The 14,307-nt window shown below is 41.8% G+C and overlaps 3 protein-coding genes and 1 pseudogene across 3 annotated transcripts; all 4 read right to left on the bottom strand.

Moving 5' to 3' along the window:
* Window positions 1-215: 215 nt before the first annotated feature.
* Krtap3-3 (keratin associated protein 3-3) lies at window positions 216-515 on the bottom strand. Its single transcript, NM_001408642.1, has one exon. The coding sequence runs from the start codon at window positions 513-515 to the stop codon at window positions 216-218; it is 300 nt and encodes a 99-aa protein (NP_001395571.1).
* Window positions 516-1,857: 1,342 nt separating this feature from the next.
* Window positions 1,858-3,021, bottom strand: Adk-ps1 (adenosine kinase, pseudogene 1; annotated as a pseudogene).
* Window positions 3,022-7,384: 4,363 nt separating this feature from the next.
* Window positions 7,385-7,715, bottom strand: Krtap3-2 (keratin associated protein 3-2). The gene has a single exon (NM_001408659.1). The coding sequence runs from the start codon at window positions 7,682-7,684 to the stop codon at window positions 7,385-7,387; it is 300 nt and encodes a 99-aa protein (NP_001395588.1). The 5' UTR covers window positions 7,685-7,715.
* A 2,155-nt stretch (window positions 7,716-9,870) lies between these two features.
* On the bottom strand, window positions 9,871-10,289 carry LOC120095334 (keratin-associated protein 3-1-like). Its single transcript, XM_087575123.1, has one exon. The coding sequence runs from the start codon at window positions 10,265-10,267 to the stop codon at window positions 9,968-9,970; it is 300 nt and encodes a 99-aa protein (XP_087431249.1). The 5' UTR covers window positions 10,268-10,289; the 3' UTR covers window positions 9,871-9,967.
* Between the last annotated feature and the right edge of the window lie 4,018 nt (window positions 10,290-14,307).

The raw sequence follows: 14,307 nt of genomic DNA on the forward strand, positions 1-14,307 counted from the left end.
CAAACATCTTGAAGTATCAACAGTCCACACGGTAAGCACCGTGTCACCAAAGACTCTGGTTTCTTTTTGCTGAGGCAGGAGAGGACGTTGTCATGACAATTTCACTCAACCCCAACTTCTAAATCAGAATAAACTGATTGCAGGGTCTCCCGGGTAAACATAGAGCTCCCTGGTTGACTCTTTCGAAGACTGGTGCCAAGTAAGGGAGCCACAGGTCAGCAGCACCTTGGGGTGCAGGGTTCCTCACAGCCTGGCTGCACATAGGTGGTGAGGTTGACGGTCAGCAGGTCTGGGGTTGGGTGGCAGGAGTTGAGCAGGAAGCAGGTGGGCACACAGGGCTGAGGGATGTGGCAGGGTGGGGGACAGTTGTCACAGCAGGTGGGCTCCAGCTGCCAAATGGTGTGTGGGCAGGTGCTGGGCAGGCAGACTCCACAGCGACAGGACTTGTCAGAGGAGCAGATGGTGGTGGCAGGGCCTGTGGGGACACTGCAGCAGCGGGTGACACAGCAAGCCATGGTCTGGAGTCTGGTTGGCTTTGGTCTCTTGTAAAGATGAAGTTTCTGAGGTTCAAATGTCTCCTCTTGCTCCGGGGTTCTTATATACCCTCCCCAGTGGGCGTTGACCCTACCAATGGGCTTCTTTCCTGGTTCTAGTTTATGTTCCTGTTCCCATTATCCTGTAATTGGCCTGCCATTTAGATGCCTGTAAAGAGTCCCTGTTCTGCTAATTACCTTTTATTTGGATTCATTGCCAAATCTTAACTGATTACACTTGCTGTTTGTCAGTGGGACACAAGCTTTATGATGTGCCACAAAAGGCTTCTCCAACTACAGTGTCACCACCAGGCTTTGAGGGACCACAGGGGCATGACAGTAATCTGCAGAATGCTGCTCTAGTCTCTTTGCCCCTTTCTCTATCAGCTTGATGAACTCTTTTATTTTTTGAAGAGATGAATTGTATTTTAGTTACTGTCCATGAGCTTTGGGGCACTTGAAGCTCAACACTACACTAAAGTGGTTTGATGAGAAGGATGGACAAACTTTACAAATAGATATTGCTTTTATATAAAATATTTCATATTCATTAAAATTGAAAATGTAAAAAGGCATAAAAATTCATACTTATAAATAGGATAGAATGATTCTTGACTATACAACCATCCATTTTTACGTTTCTGGAATCATTTTATGTAGATTATATAATGTATCTTTTCCCCCCAGTACTAAATAAGACTCTTCCTTATTTTATTGAGCAAAAGCAAGACAGAAAAAAAAATCTCTATATGGCAAGTTTTTATTTGTATCCGATTACAGAGTACCATCAGTAAGCAGAAGGTTACAATCTGAACATAACGCAAAATTGGGGATTAGTCAGTTGTCCCAAGTCCATCAGGTGTCTGAAGCACACGGAAGAGCTTATGAGGAGTAATTTGGTGTGATTAAACATTTCTGTACCTTATTTGACAATTATCATTCATATGTGTGTGTGTGAGTGTGTGTGTGTGTGTGAGGTGTGTACACACACACTTCCAAATTAAAAAGCTCAAGAATGATGTTAACATTAATTTCTTTAAAAAGTCTATTATATTAAATTGCATTGGAAGCAGAAATATAAAAAATGATCAATTTACTAAATACTGATGAATTTACAAACAATTGAAAATGAAATTAAAGTTTCTACTGAAATGTGTATTCCCGTGACATTTGAGAGGCACTCACAAACCATGGAAATAAACATATTTCCCCCCCCAGATTTCGAGAGACTAAAGGTTCTAGGAGTAGCACTGAGCCCTCTACGTTAATAATGAGAATCATGGTGGGCAAAGACAGAAGATAATTTTATTCTTTCATATGGCAGGAACGCTCAGGATGTGGTCACTGAAATCTCCACTCCACAGCCTAAGTTTTCTTTCTTCCGTCAGTGGAAGTCTGGCTTCTCCGGAAAAGTACAACCAGTTGACCTAACTATGGCTCTTACTCTACAGTGGCCGGCATGGATGCATTCAGTCAGAGGCTTGTCGGAGACCAGTTGAGACAGAGTCCCTCCAACAGATCCGTCTCCTTCTCCATTGGTGTCACTGATCTCTTCCTGGTTTTGATCCAAGACAGGGAAAGCCGTGACATCGTTTCCTGTAGCCACTGTAGTGTCACCTCTCCCTTGGGTGACGATCACGGTCCTCTTTGCCTCTTTGAGTTCGCCTTTGGAAGAGCCTGCACCTTTTGAACTATTTCTTTAATGTCTTTAGTCTCAAAGCCTTGCTCTCTGGCAAAAGTCGCAGCTTCTGTCTCATTTCCAAAGAAGATGTCAACATAAGGCAGGACTTCCATCAAGGCTTCCTCGAAGAACTGGCTAATGAACAGCGCAGACAGGTTCAAAGTGAAGGTCCTGTTGTTCTCGGCGCAGCGCGAGCGACTTTCAATACTGACTCTGGGGAGACTGTAAGGAAGAAGCCAACTATGTAGTAAACTCTGGCTTTTTCTGCCAACATCCAGTTCCTCTCCAGATCAAGGTGCTTTTCTTTCTGATTAACAACTGGCGGCAGCAAGGTTAGCAACAAGGGACCTGTTGTCACCAGTGATGCGCACGGCACATGTTCCTGTCGGCTGCTCGTTCTGCTCACAGGAATGAGCATCCGCACATGCGTCAGCAGCTTCAGGACCTCAGCAAACGTATCTATCCCAATGCATCCAAAGAATGTTGCTGATCTGTGTGGCTCCTGAACCACCCGCTGAGTCACTTTTGTTGAATTCCGCATAGAGCCACCAGCATGATATTCAACTTGGATTTTTTTTCTATTTTTTTTTTTTTTTTTTTTACAAGTTCATCGAACAATTCCTTGTGCTTGTCTTCAGCCAAGATCTGGTCATTTGGTTTCAGAGAATACTTATCAAGGAAATCTTAGTCTATTACGGCAGAGACGTCAAGAAGAGGATTTCCCATTCCAAACAGCACATTTTCACCCAGCGCTTGTGGCGCGTCCACCTCGAGCTTTTTGGGCTTCGGCTCGCCCGCAGCTGCCATCTTCGCACTCTCCTCCGCAGCTGCGGTCTTCGCACTCTCCATAATGTATCTTCTTGCATAAGCTCATACATTCCATTATCTTGCATTCCTGATTTTTTATGTTTCCTAGTATTTATCAGTAATTGAACTTCTGGGTTACTTTAAGGTTTCATTTTATTAATTATTTGCTTTTTATTAATCTCAACCATTTTCTTTAATAACTGTGGCAATAGAGATTCTCTATTTGAATCTTTGTGTCCTTGTTTCTGATTATTCTGACATAGAAATAGTTACTAGATAGAGTTATAGGGACAAAAGTAAATGTCTAATAATTTCAAAGCCTTTAATACTAATTATACTACTGCCCTCCAGTACTTTTCCTGTTGTGTTTGGCTGGTAAACATTTTCAAAGTCCTTTCCAGTTTGCAAGACGAACGATAACATTTCATTTTTGCGTTTCCCATAGCAAGTTAGACTGACCCATGCTCCCATTGCACCTGTCCTGAGCATTTGACTCCTATCATGAATTAGCCCTGATTCTGTTACCGTGTTTTCACTTCCTTGGCTGTTCAATGGGGAACAGGACAGCTGCATTCTTTATCTTTACGTAGAATAAATTGAGACTACAAATTTAGAATCCAGGTAAAGCCAAGCACAAGAGTGATTTAGACTTCAGATACATTTCAATGCTTAAGAGTAAGAACTAGGTGTATTCCTGGGCAGTATCGTGCTTGTAGCTTAGAGTGCTTATGCTCGCCTAGACTCTGCAGCCTTTAAGGCACGGTTCTCATACTCCTCTCCCCTCCCACTCTAAGGCTACCTGTCCATCAGTCTATGATGTTAGGTGTATTTGTATATTTGGGAAACAGGCATATAGAACCAAGAGGCCCATGTTTGGAGCCAGCAGAACTCTGTATTATTGGTCCGAGGAGGACTGGTTACCTCCCTTGTTAGTGTAGGCAGTTTACTGTTGTGTGTCTTGCTGTTCTTCTCCGAAAAGGGAGGGCACTACATTCTCTTACTTAAAAAGACCACGGTGAGCTTCATGTGAGATGAAAAGAGCTTCAAGTCCGTGATATGCAAAGATGGGCACCATGATTATTGAAATAAGGCGCGGATCACTCAAGGCAACACAAAGATGAAAGGAACAGTCACAGAAGGAGGAGGGAGAAGAGGAATCTAGGTAAGAGGGACACCTCAGATGGGACAGCGGGCACTGATCTCAGAGTTCTGGCTAGTTACGTAAGTAAGCAACATCAGTGTTAACATCTGAGAGCAGAGCCAATGGTTGGCAGGTACACTAGGTTAAAAAATAAAAAAAAAAAAAAACGATTCCCACGGTTTTCTTTGAAAGAGAGTGTTGACAGTCTGTAATACTCTAGAACCTTTGGAGATTTATCACGGAATGAATAGTTGCTAAGTTCCAACTGGATTGCTTAAGGAAAATGAATATTTCGTGTGTGTGTGTGTGTGTGTGTGTGTGTGTGTGTGTGTGTGTGTGTGTTTGCCTGTATTTGGGTTCATGTGTGCACATGCATGTGGAAGCCAGAGGACAAATCCCACTGTTTTTCCTTACATATCATTTACCCTTCCTCTCCTCTCCTCTCCTCTCCTCTCCTCTCCTCTCCTCTCCTCTCCTCTCCTCTCCTCTCCTCTCCTCTCCTCTCCTCTCCTTTCTCTCTCTCTCTCTCTCTCTCTCTCTCTCTCTCTCTCTCTCTCTCTCCATTTCTTCTCTCTCTTTTTAAAAAGTTTATTATTTTTTATGTGCACGAGTGATTTGCCCATTGGCATGCATGTGCGCCGTGCGCGTGTCTGGTGCACACAGAGTCTAGAAGAGGACATCAGACATCTGGAACTTGGAGTACAGCTGGTCATGTGAGTGAGCCATCACGTGGCTGCTGGGAACTGAACCCAGATCCTCTGCCAGACCAGCAGGTCCACTTAACTTCTGAGACACCTTTTCAAGCTTCTACCTTTTTGTTTTGAGACAGCCTCTCTCACTGGTCTGGAACCGCTCAGGGAGGACACCTCTCTGGTTAGTGAGCTCCGGGGACCCCGTCTCCACCTCTTCAGCACTGTGATTACAAGCATGGGCCACAACACCCAGTTGAGTCCTAGCAATCAGACTCAAGTCCTTGGATTTGCAAGGCAAATACTTTACCAACCAAACTATCTCCTCAGCTCTATCTCATTCATTAAATAATTAATGACACAGTTAGTCATTTCTTGAAGTGTAATGCCAGGCTCAGCAAGCAAAATAAACTTTATCTGTGTCCTTGTGGAATTTACAGTCTGTTGGAAAGGCTTGTGACACATGTATTATACATTGCTGATATTATGAATCATAATGGGGGAAGGAAAGATTACGTTCTTACAGCAAATAACAAAGGGCAGGATGTTACTCTGACATTTTCTGGAGACAGGAAAAAAAAATGGTGTGCAGGCCATCAGATTTTCATGGCTGAAAGACGCTGTTATTTCGTATCTACAATAAAAGACTTATTATTGTGTATGTAGGACTTCATGTTTCTCTAGTCATAAATGAGATTTAAAGGTATATTAATAGACCGAGACAGTTATTAAATGATAAATCTATGATGACCGTCATTCTTTCTGAGCAGAGATGCAGTACTTTATGAATGCATTTTCTCCTCAGAGGCCCACAAGACGTGGAAGCTACTACACTTACCAGGGAAGCTAGTGAGAGCTGGAAAGGTGACACAATCCTTAGATCATCTGCTGACTCACTCGCTAAAGGCTAAATGTAGGACCCAGTGGCAGCAATCTACCATTTCTGTAAAATTTTATTTGTAAAAATAAAGGATTTTTTTCTTACACAAACATTCTTTTGGCTTTGTCTCAGGGCTTTTTCAGATTTGGCTTCTGTCTTTCTATATGTGTTGTTGTCTTTATGTGCATATGTATTATATAGTATAAGTTTACATATCCAATACATGTGTAATATACGTGCACATAGGCTTTGTAGCCCCAGAAAAGAGTTTTCTCTGTAAGTTTATGTTTGTTTATAAAATTAGCTAATGGTTTAAAAATATTCACTCATTCATTCATTCTTCTTCTTCTTCTTCTTCTTCTTCTTCTTCTTCTTCTTCTTCTTCTTCTTCTTCTTCTTCCTCTTCTCCTCCTCCTCTTCTCCTCTCTCTCTCTCTCTCTCTCTCTCTCTCTCTCTCTCTCTCCCTTCCCTCTCTCTCCCTTCCCTCTCTCTCCCCTTCTCTCTCCCCCTCCCCCTCTCTCTCAGACTTTCCCTGTGTTGCCCAGCCTGGCCTTGACCTCTTTATCCTCCTGTCTCAGCCTCCTGATCTTTGGAGGTACAGGCACTCTGTGCCCAGCTTTGGTGGAAGCTTTACATCTAGCTTTCAATCTATCATCCCAAAGCAGCTTGCATCCTACTGACAACGCGTCTATCACCTCTCTGATAACAGGTGGCAGACAAAGCATGTGTTAGTGTCCAGACGCTAGAGTTGAAAATAAGATTAAAGCAACCCAGCTCTTAGAGCTGAATATCTGCAGTTTTGATTAGAGCCAATTTACCCCCTTTTAGTCAAAATTGGATGTCATGATTTTGTTGAGGAATGTCACTTTTTTTTTCATTTTTTACATTTTTCCAGGCATGCTTTGAATCTGTGTCAAAGCTGCTGATTAGTTTCTTCCTCTCTTTGTATTCAAGGCTTTATGATGTGGGAAAGAGTTGGCCTTTTGAGTCAGACATGCCAGGGATTAAATTCTGCTTGCCTTAGTAACAAACTTTATAACTTTGAGAACATTTAATAAGCTAACAATTTTGCCCATATCATTATATAGTGTTGTTTTGAAGATTCATTGAGTTTGAGAGAAAGGAGAGAAGATGGACAGCAAAGACAGACAACAAGTTAGGAAGGTGGTGCCTTCATTTGGAACATTCTATGATAATAATAACGATGATGATAACAATAATAATAACAATAATAAATAATCTATTAAACGCAAGAAATATATCCCAAACACTAACATAAATAAAGAACACTGACGGCCAAGGAAATACAATTTATTAGAAAACCCATCAGGAGATTATTTTGCTTCTGAAAATACTCAATACAGAAAATAAGACCTCAGAAGCAATATGACCCAAACCCCCATACTTTAAAATCTTAAAGATTTCAATAGCACTTTTATAATAGATGATCACCTGCTGAAATCAATCAAATGACCATTCATCCAGATTGCATAAGCCAAGTCTTGATTTCTTTCCCTTAAAAACAAAGGTAGGGTTTCCATAGCCTAGGTCATCTGCCTACTTTAACATTGTGATAACTACTGAGAGAAGCAGACAGTGATTGGGACGATCCTGGGGTTTTCATTATGATGTGAGGAGTAAGGGAGCCACAGGTCAGCAGCACCTTGGGGTGCAAGGCTCCTCACAGCCTGGCTGCACATAGGTGGTGAGGTTGACGGTCAGCAGGTCTGGGGTTGGGTGGCAGGAGTTGAGCAGGAAGCAGGTGGGCACACAGGGCTGAGGGATGTGGCAGGGTGGGGGACAGTTGTCACAGCAGGTGGGCTCCAGCTGCCAAATGGTGTGTGGGCAGGTGCTGGGCAGGCAGACTCCACAGCGACAGGACTTGTCAGAGGAGCAGATGGTGGTGGCAGGGCCTGTGGGGACACTGCAGCAGCGGGTGACACAGCAAGCCATGGTTCTGGAGTCTGGTTGGCTTTAGTCTCTTGCAAAGATGAAGTTTCTGAGGTTCAAATGTCTCCTCTCAGTCTGGACTGTTTTATACCTTCCCCAGTGGGTGTGAGTCCAATCAGAAAGCTTCCCTCCTGTCCTGTTTTTGTTTGTGACACCCTTTCCCATTGAGATTATCTAATCAGTTTGGCATTTTTTTTTTGTCTATTAAAAGTTCCTGCCCTTATTAATTCAATTTGGCGTTTTGACTCATGGACCAACCATTTTGTCATAAGACCATCATAGTTTACCTTTATGGAATTCTAGGCATGCTCAAACTGGTATGAGTTATGTGTAATTTGCCCAAGTGACAACTCATGGACACTTTTAGGGTTTAAAATTTCTCAGTTCTTCTTAGTTTTCAGTAGTGTGCACTATATGATGTTTCATGTATTAAAACATTTTAGAGAAATTAGCTCAAATGATTAATTGGATACTTTTCCATTCAACGAAACCATCAAGAATATGGTCACTTATTTATTAATATTTCATCTGGCAATGTACACTTCAAACATTTCCTTTCTTCACTGATGATGGAATTCAGGCTCTCTGAGCAAGCAATGAGGCAGAATGTTGCAGGGTTAGTTTTTTTCTTTTTTAATAAATCTGTAGTATGCACTGTTGTTTTGTTTTGTTGTTTGTCTAGAGGCCTTTCAAAGGGGGGTGTTACATTATTTTTCCACAGCTTCTCTATTCTTAAAGATAGGCCAAAGAATAAAAAACATTGAAAAGAGTAAAAAAATCCCATGGCTCTCCTTGATCAGATGTCATGAAAAGAAGACTAACTTAGTCATCGTTCATTTTCACATGAGTGACACATGCACTTTAAAACAGGGCAGAATGGGATCCCATCAGAGAAACCACGTGATTCACAGAGTTAACACCAGGTCTTAGATGGCAATTCAAGGTAGAACGAGGGACTTCATTAAAAATCATGTTAGGGACTTTCATCTGCATATGTGTTTGTTTTACTCCCTTGGAATGGATGGTACATTCCTTTGAGAGGCCTTCTAACACATCTGTCACCTCAGCTGGCCTTGATTTATCTCCCTGTAGGCTGAAGTCGAGACACAACAATGCCTAATGTGCAATGGTTCTGACATCGTCACATATCTCCTTAGCACAAACCACTCTGCCAGTGGAATTGAAATCACAGATTTTTTTAAATTTGGATGGCAAATCATTTTTGATTAAGCACTGAGTACAGATTCCTCGGTGAGGTGTTGTTTCACCAAACATGGCATGTCTAAAGAAGGATAACTGAGAAAGCATTAGAACGTGATGCCACCGTGAAGTGCCATGCTTGACCTGTAGGAAGGGCAGGTGGCTTGTCTAATGCTTTGGATACCATGTTTCTTCCGTGAAGAAAGGTGTACTGTCTATCATCCCACTCGGGTTTCTGCTTTAGCTGCAAATGTTCTGTTCTCATTCTCTGCTTTTCAAACCTACTCATTTTCCAGGCTATGGCTCACATACCTCCTTTATAAATCAATTCTTCTAGATGTTTCCATAGTTTTCCAAGCTGTCTCTCAAGTTAACCTGCCATGTATTACAGCTTCTCTTATACTTCTTTCTCATGCCTGCATGGGGCCCTTCTGAGTTTGGAAACATGTCCTTGGTCTTGCTTATCTCCTTCAAGCACTTGAGAAGATACCTGGGCATCAGAGGCATCTGAGACATGCTTGGAATGTGAATGTGTGCATGTCTAATGGCCAGTTTGGCTGTGCCTTCAAGGACACATTTGAGTTTGTTTAAATATTCAGGGAAAACAAAAGTTAAAGGTAGGTGCTGATCTTGGAATTTAAAAACAACTCTAAGCTTTGTATAAATGTGTTTTATGAGTCAGGCAGTCGTCTGCATGTATCTGCGTATCCTAGTGTGACTTCCTTTCAGCTATTGAGATTTATGTTGGTGTCATCAGAAAGTATAATTCTGCTGTACACATTTATAGCTTCATGATGCATGTGTCAAGAGTCCTTGTGTAATTACAGCATTAGACACCGAGACAACACAAGGTTTGGGGAGTAGTGGTGTTTATTTACCTTAAAAATATGGAGATCCAGGAGAACAATTTTTCCATTTATTTGAAATCATTGTTCAAAACACAGAAAGAATACTTCTGTAAAAATAAAGTCTCAGGGTCAAAGCATATTCCAAAGTGCCTCACTAAAGCCATTTGCTAAGCAACCCTCAATAGCAACCTTTGCAGATCCATAGGGCAAGGTAGGGAAGCTCTTTACATGCTTTCCTTTAGCAGCAAGAGGGGTCACACTCACAAGGTTCAACACAGGTGGAAACAGAGATTCCTTTCAGGTTTGGGGCAGGGTAGCCCTTGTTGAGCAGCCAACACGATGACACATAGGAGTCAGGCACACAGCAAGGTGGGGGGCAAGTGTCACAGAAGCTGGACTGAAGGAGGTTGATCTTGTGTGGACAGGTGCTAGGCAGGCAGACTCCACATGGACAGTATACATCAGAGGAGCAGAGGGTGGTAGCTGGGCCAATGGGGACGCTACAGCATCCTTGCTGATAGGAATTGCAGCCAGTCATGGTGACAGTGAACCAGGTTTTGTTGCTGAGGAAGGTGTTCTTCCAAAAGGTGCCCGTGGAGGGCTTTTTATACCCACCTATTTCAGGGAACATGGCCTCCGCCTTCAGAATGCTTCCTTGTTGATGTTTGCACAAATCCACACAAATAGCACAGTGCCTTCTTTATCAAGCATGGGACAAGCACTCGTGTAGTTTTATTTGGCTCTGTTGCTTCACTCAAACTTGTTTCCTGCTGCAGCAGCTTTTTCTTCTTTCTTCTTTTCTTCTTTCTACCAGACACGTGGTGGTGTGTTTGTATGGATCAGAGGGAATAAATGAATATTGAAGACATACAACATGATTGTGCTAGGAGACAGCAGAGCTTGCTAGATGATTTCCTATATATTACCATGAACATCATCTAGACATGCACGCAAATATGAACATAAATAAGCCTTTGGTTTTTATAAGGTACAGGTTATTTTAACTACAAATTGAAATGGATTAAAATACAGGTTTTTGGGATGATTATGTGGTCTGAGAAATGTGCACCTGCATTTCTTTGCAAGCCAGCAGATAAAACTTTTTTGCTTTTCACAAAAACTAACCTACTCTGTCTCTTCCACTGGTCGAAGCCATGTTTAGTGCTGTTATTGATCAGTCAGTCAAATCCACACCTTTTTGCAAATTCCTTCCACTGTAATTCTGCTAGAGTGCAAATACTTCATGGTTGAAGTTAGTGTGTGAGCACACTAAAGGCCACTGGTTGGCAAATCCGTTCACTGGAATTAATGTGCTCACTGAATCTCTAGTATGTCCTGTAAAAGCAGTTTTAAAAACGATAAGCTTTTCTCTACTGTGGCTAGCTCCCAAATAAATGAGACAGACACTATAAGATTTATTTGATAATCTTTACAGCACAGTAGCCTAGCAGTCATTAATCTATTCTGCTCCTCTAAGCTAATCTGGTTACCTCCCAGGCAAAATCCCTGAGATACCTGCATTTTAGTATTGGTCTGCTCTCTCTGCCCAAGGTATGTTCCCATGGAGTCTCTTTAACTCTTTCCTTTTGCCAAATTCTCTGTCTCTTTCTCTCTCCCCATCCCCTGGCTGGGATTGGAATTCTAGCCCTATTCTCTCTTCCACTCAGCCATTGGTTGGTTAGCTTTTATTGACACATCAGAGAATAAATGGAGAGCAATGTTTATACAGCGTTCAGCCAGGAGAGTCTTAGGGCAAGCATTACATGCCATGTCTGGACTGTGACCAGATATGGGAGCAGAGAAATTAGCATTTGAATAATACAAGGATAATCTTTACACAGGACACAATAACATTATGTCTACCATGTCCTAAAGGGTGGGAAGGAGGCAGGGAAATAGAAGGTATAGATGGCCCTGTACTTGTAGGGAACATGATCTGATGGAAGCCACTAGCAATATTTTAGCATATGATTCTAAAAACAATCAAAAATGTGTTAAAGCTATGGAGCTTCAGAGTAAGCTATGAGGAAGTTTTAGAGTCCATTGTATTATAACTTACGAGTTGTCAGGCCTACATGAGGTTATTTAATTTATAAGGACTTCAGCTTTTCAACTGCAAGTCTAGAAAAAATAGTTAACTACTCATTATATTCTTGGTACTATGATAAAAGCCTCCAGCATTGTGCGTGGCAAGAAAAAAATGATTCAAGGCATGGAAGATGCTCCCAAGGCTGCTATGAGAAGTCCCAGAGGTGAAAACAGTATGGGGAGGGCTGGCATGACTGAAGAAGCTGTGTTAAGGTCTTTTAACAGATGTGTTTAGAAAGAAGTGCATTTCACAAAAGAAAAGCAATGGCTTCCCCATCAACTCTGCACTGCCACGACTCTCAGCCCTTGCCCTACACTAAATCAGTCACCCCTATTCTTGTGCCTCTGTTGAATGCCATATCTACCCATAGTGCTTTGCTTCATGGTTTGGTTCACAATTTCTTTCTCCTTGGTTACAATCCCTTTCAAAACAGGGACATTTTATCCATTTTGGTATCTCCAGTCCTAGCTGAGTCCTGAGGTGATGGGGTGGATTGTAGAGGCTGAAACAAGAGGATAAATAGCAAAGGAAGGGAGGTATTAAGTAATGGTCAGTGGCAGCTATTGTGCTGTGATCATGTGTCACCTTGACTCAGGAAGCAAGTGAAGGTTCAGCCTCATTCGAGGTTCTTCAAAAGGGAGAATTTTAATGTAGAATGTTTGTTTATTAAGTGGTTATCAGAGAACTGAAACATCCAAAGAGGGGAAGTTGGGATTTATACAAGAAACAACCACCAGCTCTCAGTCCGGAATAGGGGTGACACTGCTGTTAGTTAGACAGAGATTAGGGGGTGGGGCATCAGAACAGAACTTTCCCTTCTGGGTGCTGAATGGCAGTATGCTTATAACCATGGAAGTTCCGATCCTGGGGTCCTTGACAAAACCACTAAGCCCTAGGCAGTGATGGGGAGGGGAGAGCTTTATGTAAGTCACAAGCTTGTAAGTTAGAAGACAGGAAATTTTGCCCTAGAAAGGCTATTGTCCTAGAGCAGTCCTTCTATGGAAAAATGGCTTTAATATAGTTCCTCTTCTTGTGGCAACCTCCAAACATACAATCACCTCATTGCTACTTTATAACTGTAATTTTGCTACTATTATGAATCATAATTTAAATATCTGTGCTTTCTGATGGCCTTAGGCCACTCCTGTAAAAGAGTCAATCAAAGGGGTTGAGATCCACAGGTTGAGAACCACTGTTCTAGGGGTTTCAAGAGCAAGGCTTTTGTAAGGAATTGTGGGGAGTATATCCAATTGACAAGCACCAGGGTATTTATAATTTTTGAGTTATCTGCTTTATTAACACTTATATTGGCTGCTGTGATCTGTAGGTCACTGGATGTCTTGGGTTCTATAGATCTAAAGAAAAATTAGTTATTAGACAGTTATCCATATGACTGGGCCTGGGAAGATGGTTCAGTCAGTAGAGTGTACAACAGATTCTGTGAGAATGATTGCACTGGCTGTGGACGGTCCTGCCTGTCTCTCTGAAGAGCTGAGTCATTACAGGGTACCGTCTGTCTCCCCAGAGAGCTATGTCATGTTTCAGTAAAAACAGAAATCTTGAGGCATCACAGTATTTTGAGCAATTCTTTGGAAATAATAGTTAAAAGGACAAGAAGGGTGGTAGGGTAAAGGCACACTTTGCCTGGGGGAGGAGCACTGAATATGTAAATCAAGGTCAGATGGGGCACTATGGCAGAATGGAATCTATGTTAGTCTTGAATCAGAGACAATGGAAGAAAAACTTGGATGCCAGGGACAATCTGATGAAGACGTATAACTCCTTGGCTCTTTATTCTGTTGTCAACATTACATAATTTCTTAACTTAAGGGCAGTTTGTTTTGCCTGAAACTCACTAAGACAATTGCTATCACATTTGCCAAATAGTCTGCTTTTACCTCAAGCTGAATGACTTAGACAGCAAACCAGTACAGATAAAGCCAATCAGTCCTTAAGTCGGGCCAAAAAAATACGTTTTGCTTTACTTTGGAAACATTTTTTCTTCTATTTTCTACATACTCTTGTTTGTCTTATCCTATGCTTACCCATAAAGAAAGCTGAAAAAACTTTGGTATTATATAGCCAAGTCTACAATTTCAAGGGTTGTTGAGGTGTGTTCTGCTGAATAAGGAGTCATCAACAAGAACATTTTGTTCTTATCTAGGAAGGGAGGTAGGCAGATTTATCATGGTAGAAAAAGAAGGAATTTGGGGTTCTAGAAGTTTTTGGATTTACGTATGTCTTTGTCACTAGTGAATTTTGCAACCTTTGGAAGTTACTTAGCGTTTCTCGGCTTCTGTTTCTCCAATCTATAAACTGGAGGAAGGAAATGACTGTTTATCCCTCGGAAAATTTTTTTTAAAGACAAATGATGTCTGGCGTGGGCGATATCTACCTGCTGGGGTATCTGGGACAATCAGCAATCCTTAGTTACTACAGTTGAAAGCAGTAAAGGCAGCCAGCTGGAGTGGGGACGGCAAGGGGTATAG

This window comes from Rattus norvegicus, chromosome 10, assembly GCF_021556685.1.
Source record: "Rattus norvegicus strain SHRSP/BbbUtx chromosome 10, alternate assembly SHRSP_T2T, whole genome shotgun sequence".
Classification (NCBI taxonomy): Eukaryota; Metazoa; Chordata; class Mammalia; order Rodentia; family Muridae; genus Rattus; species Rattus norvegicus.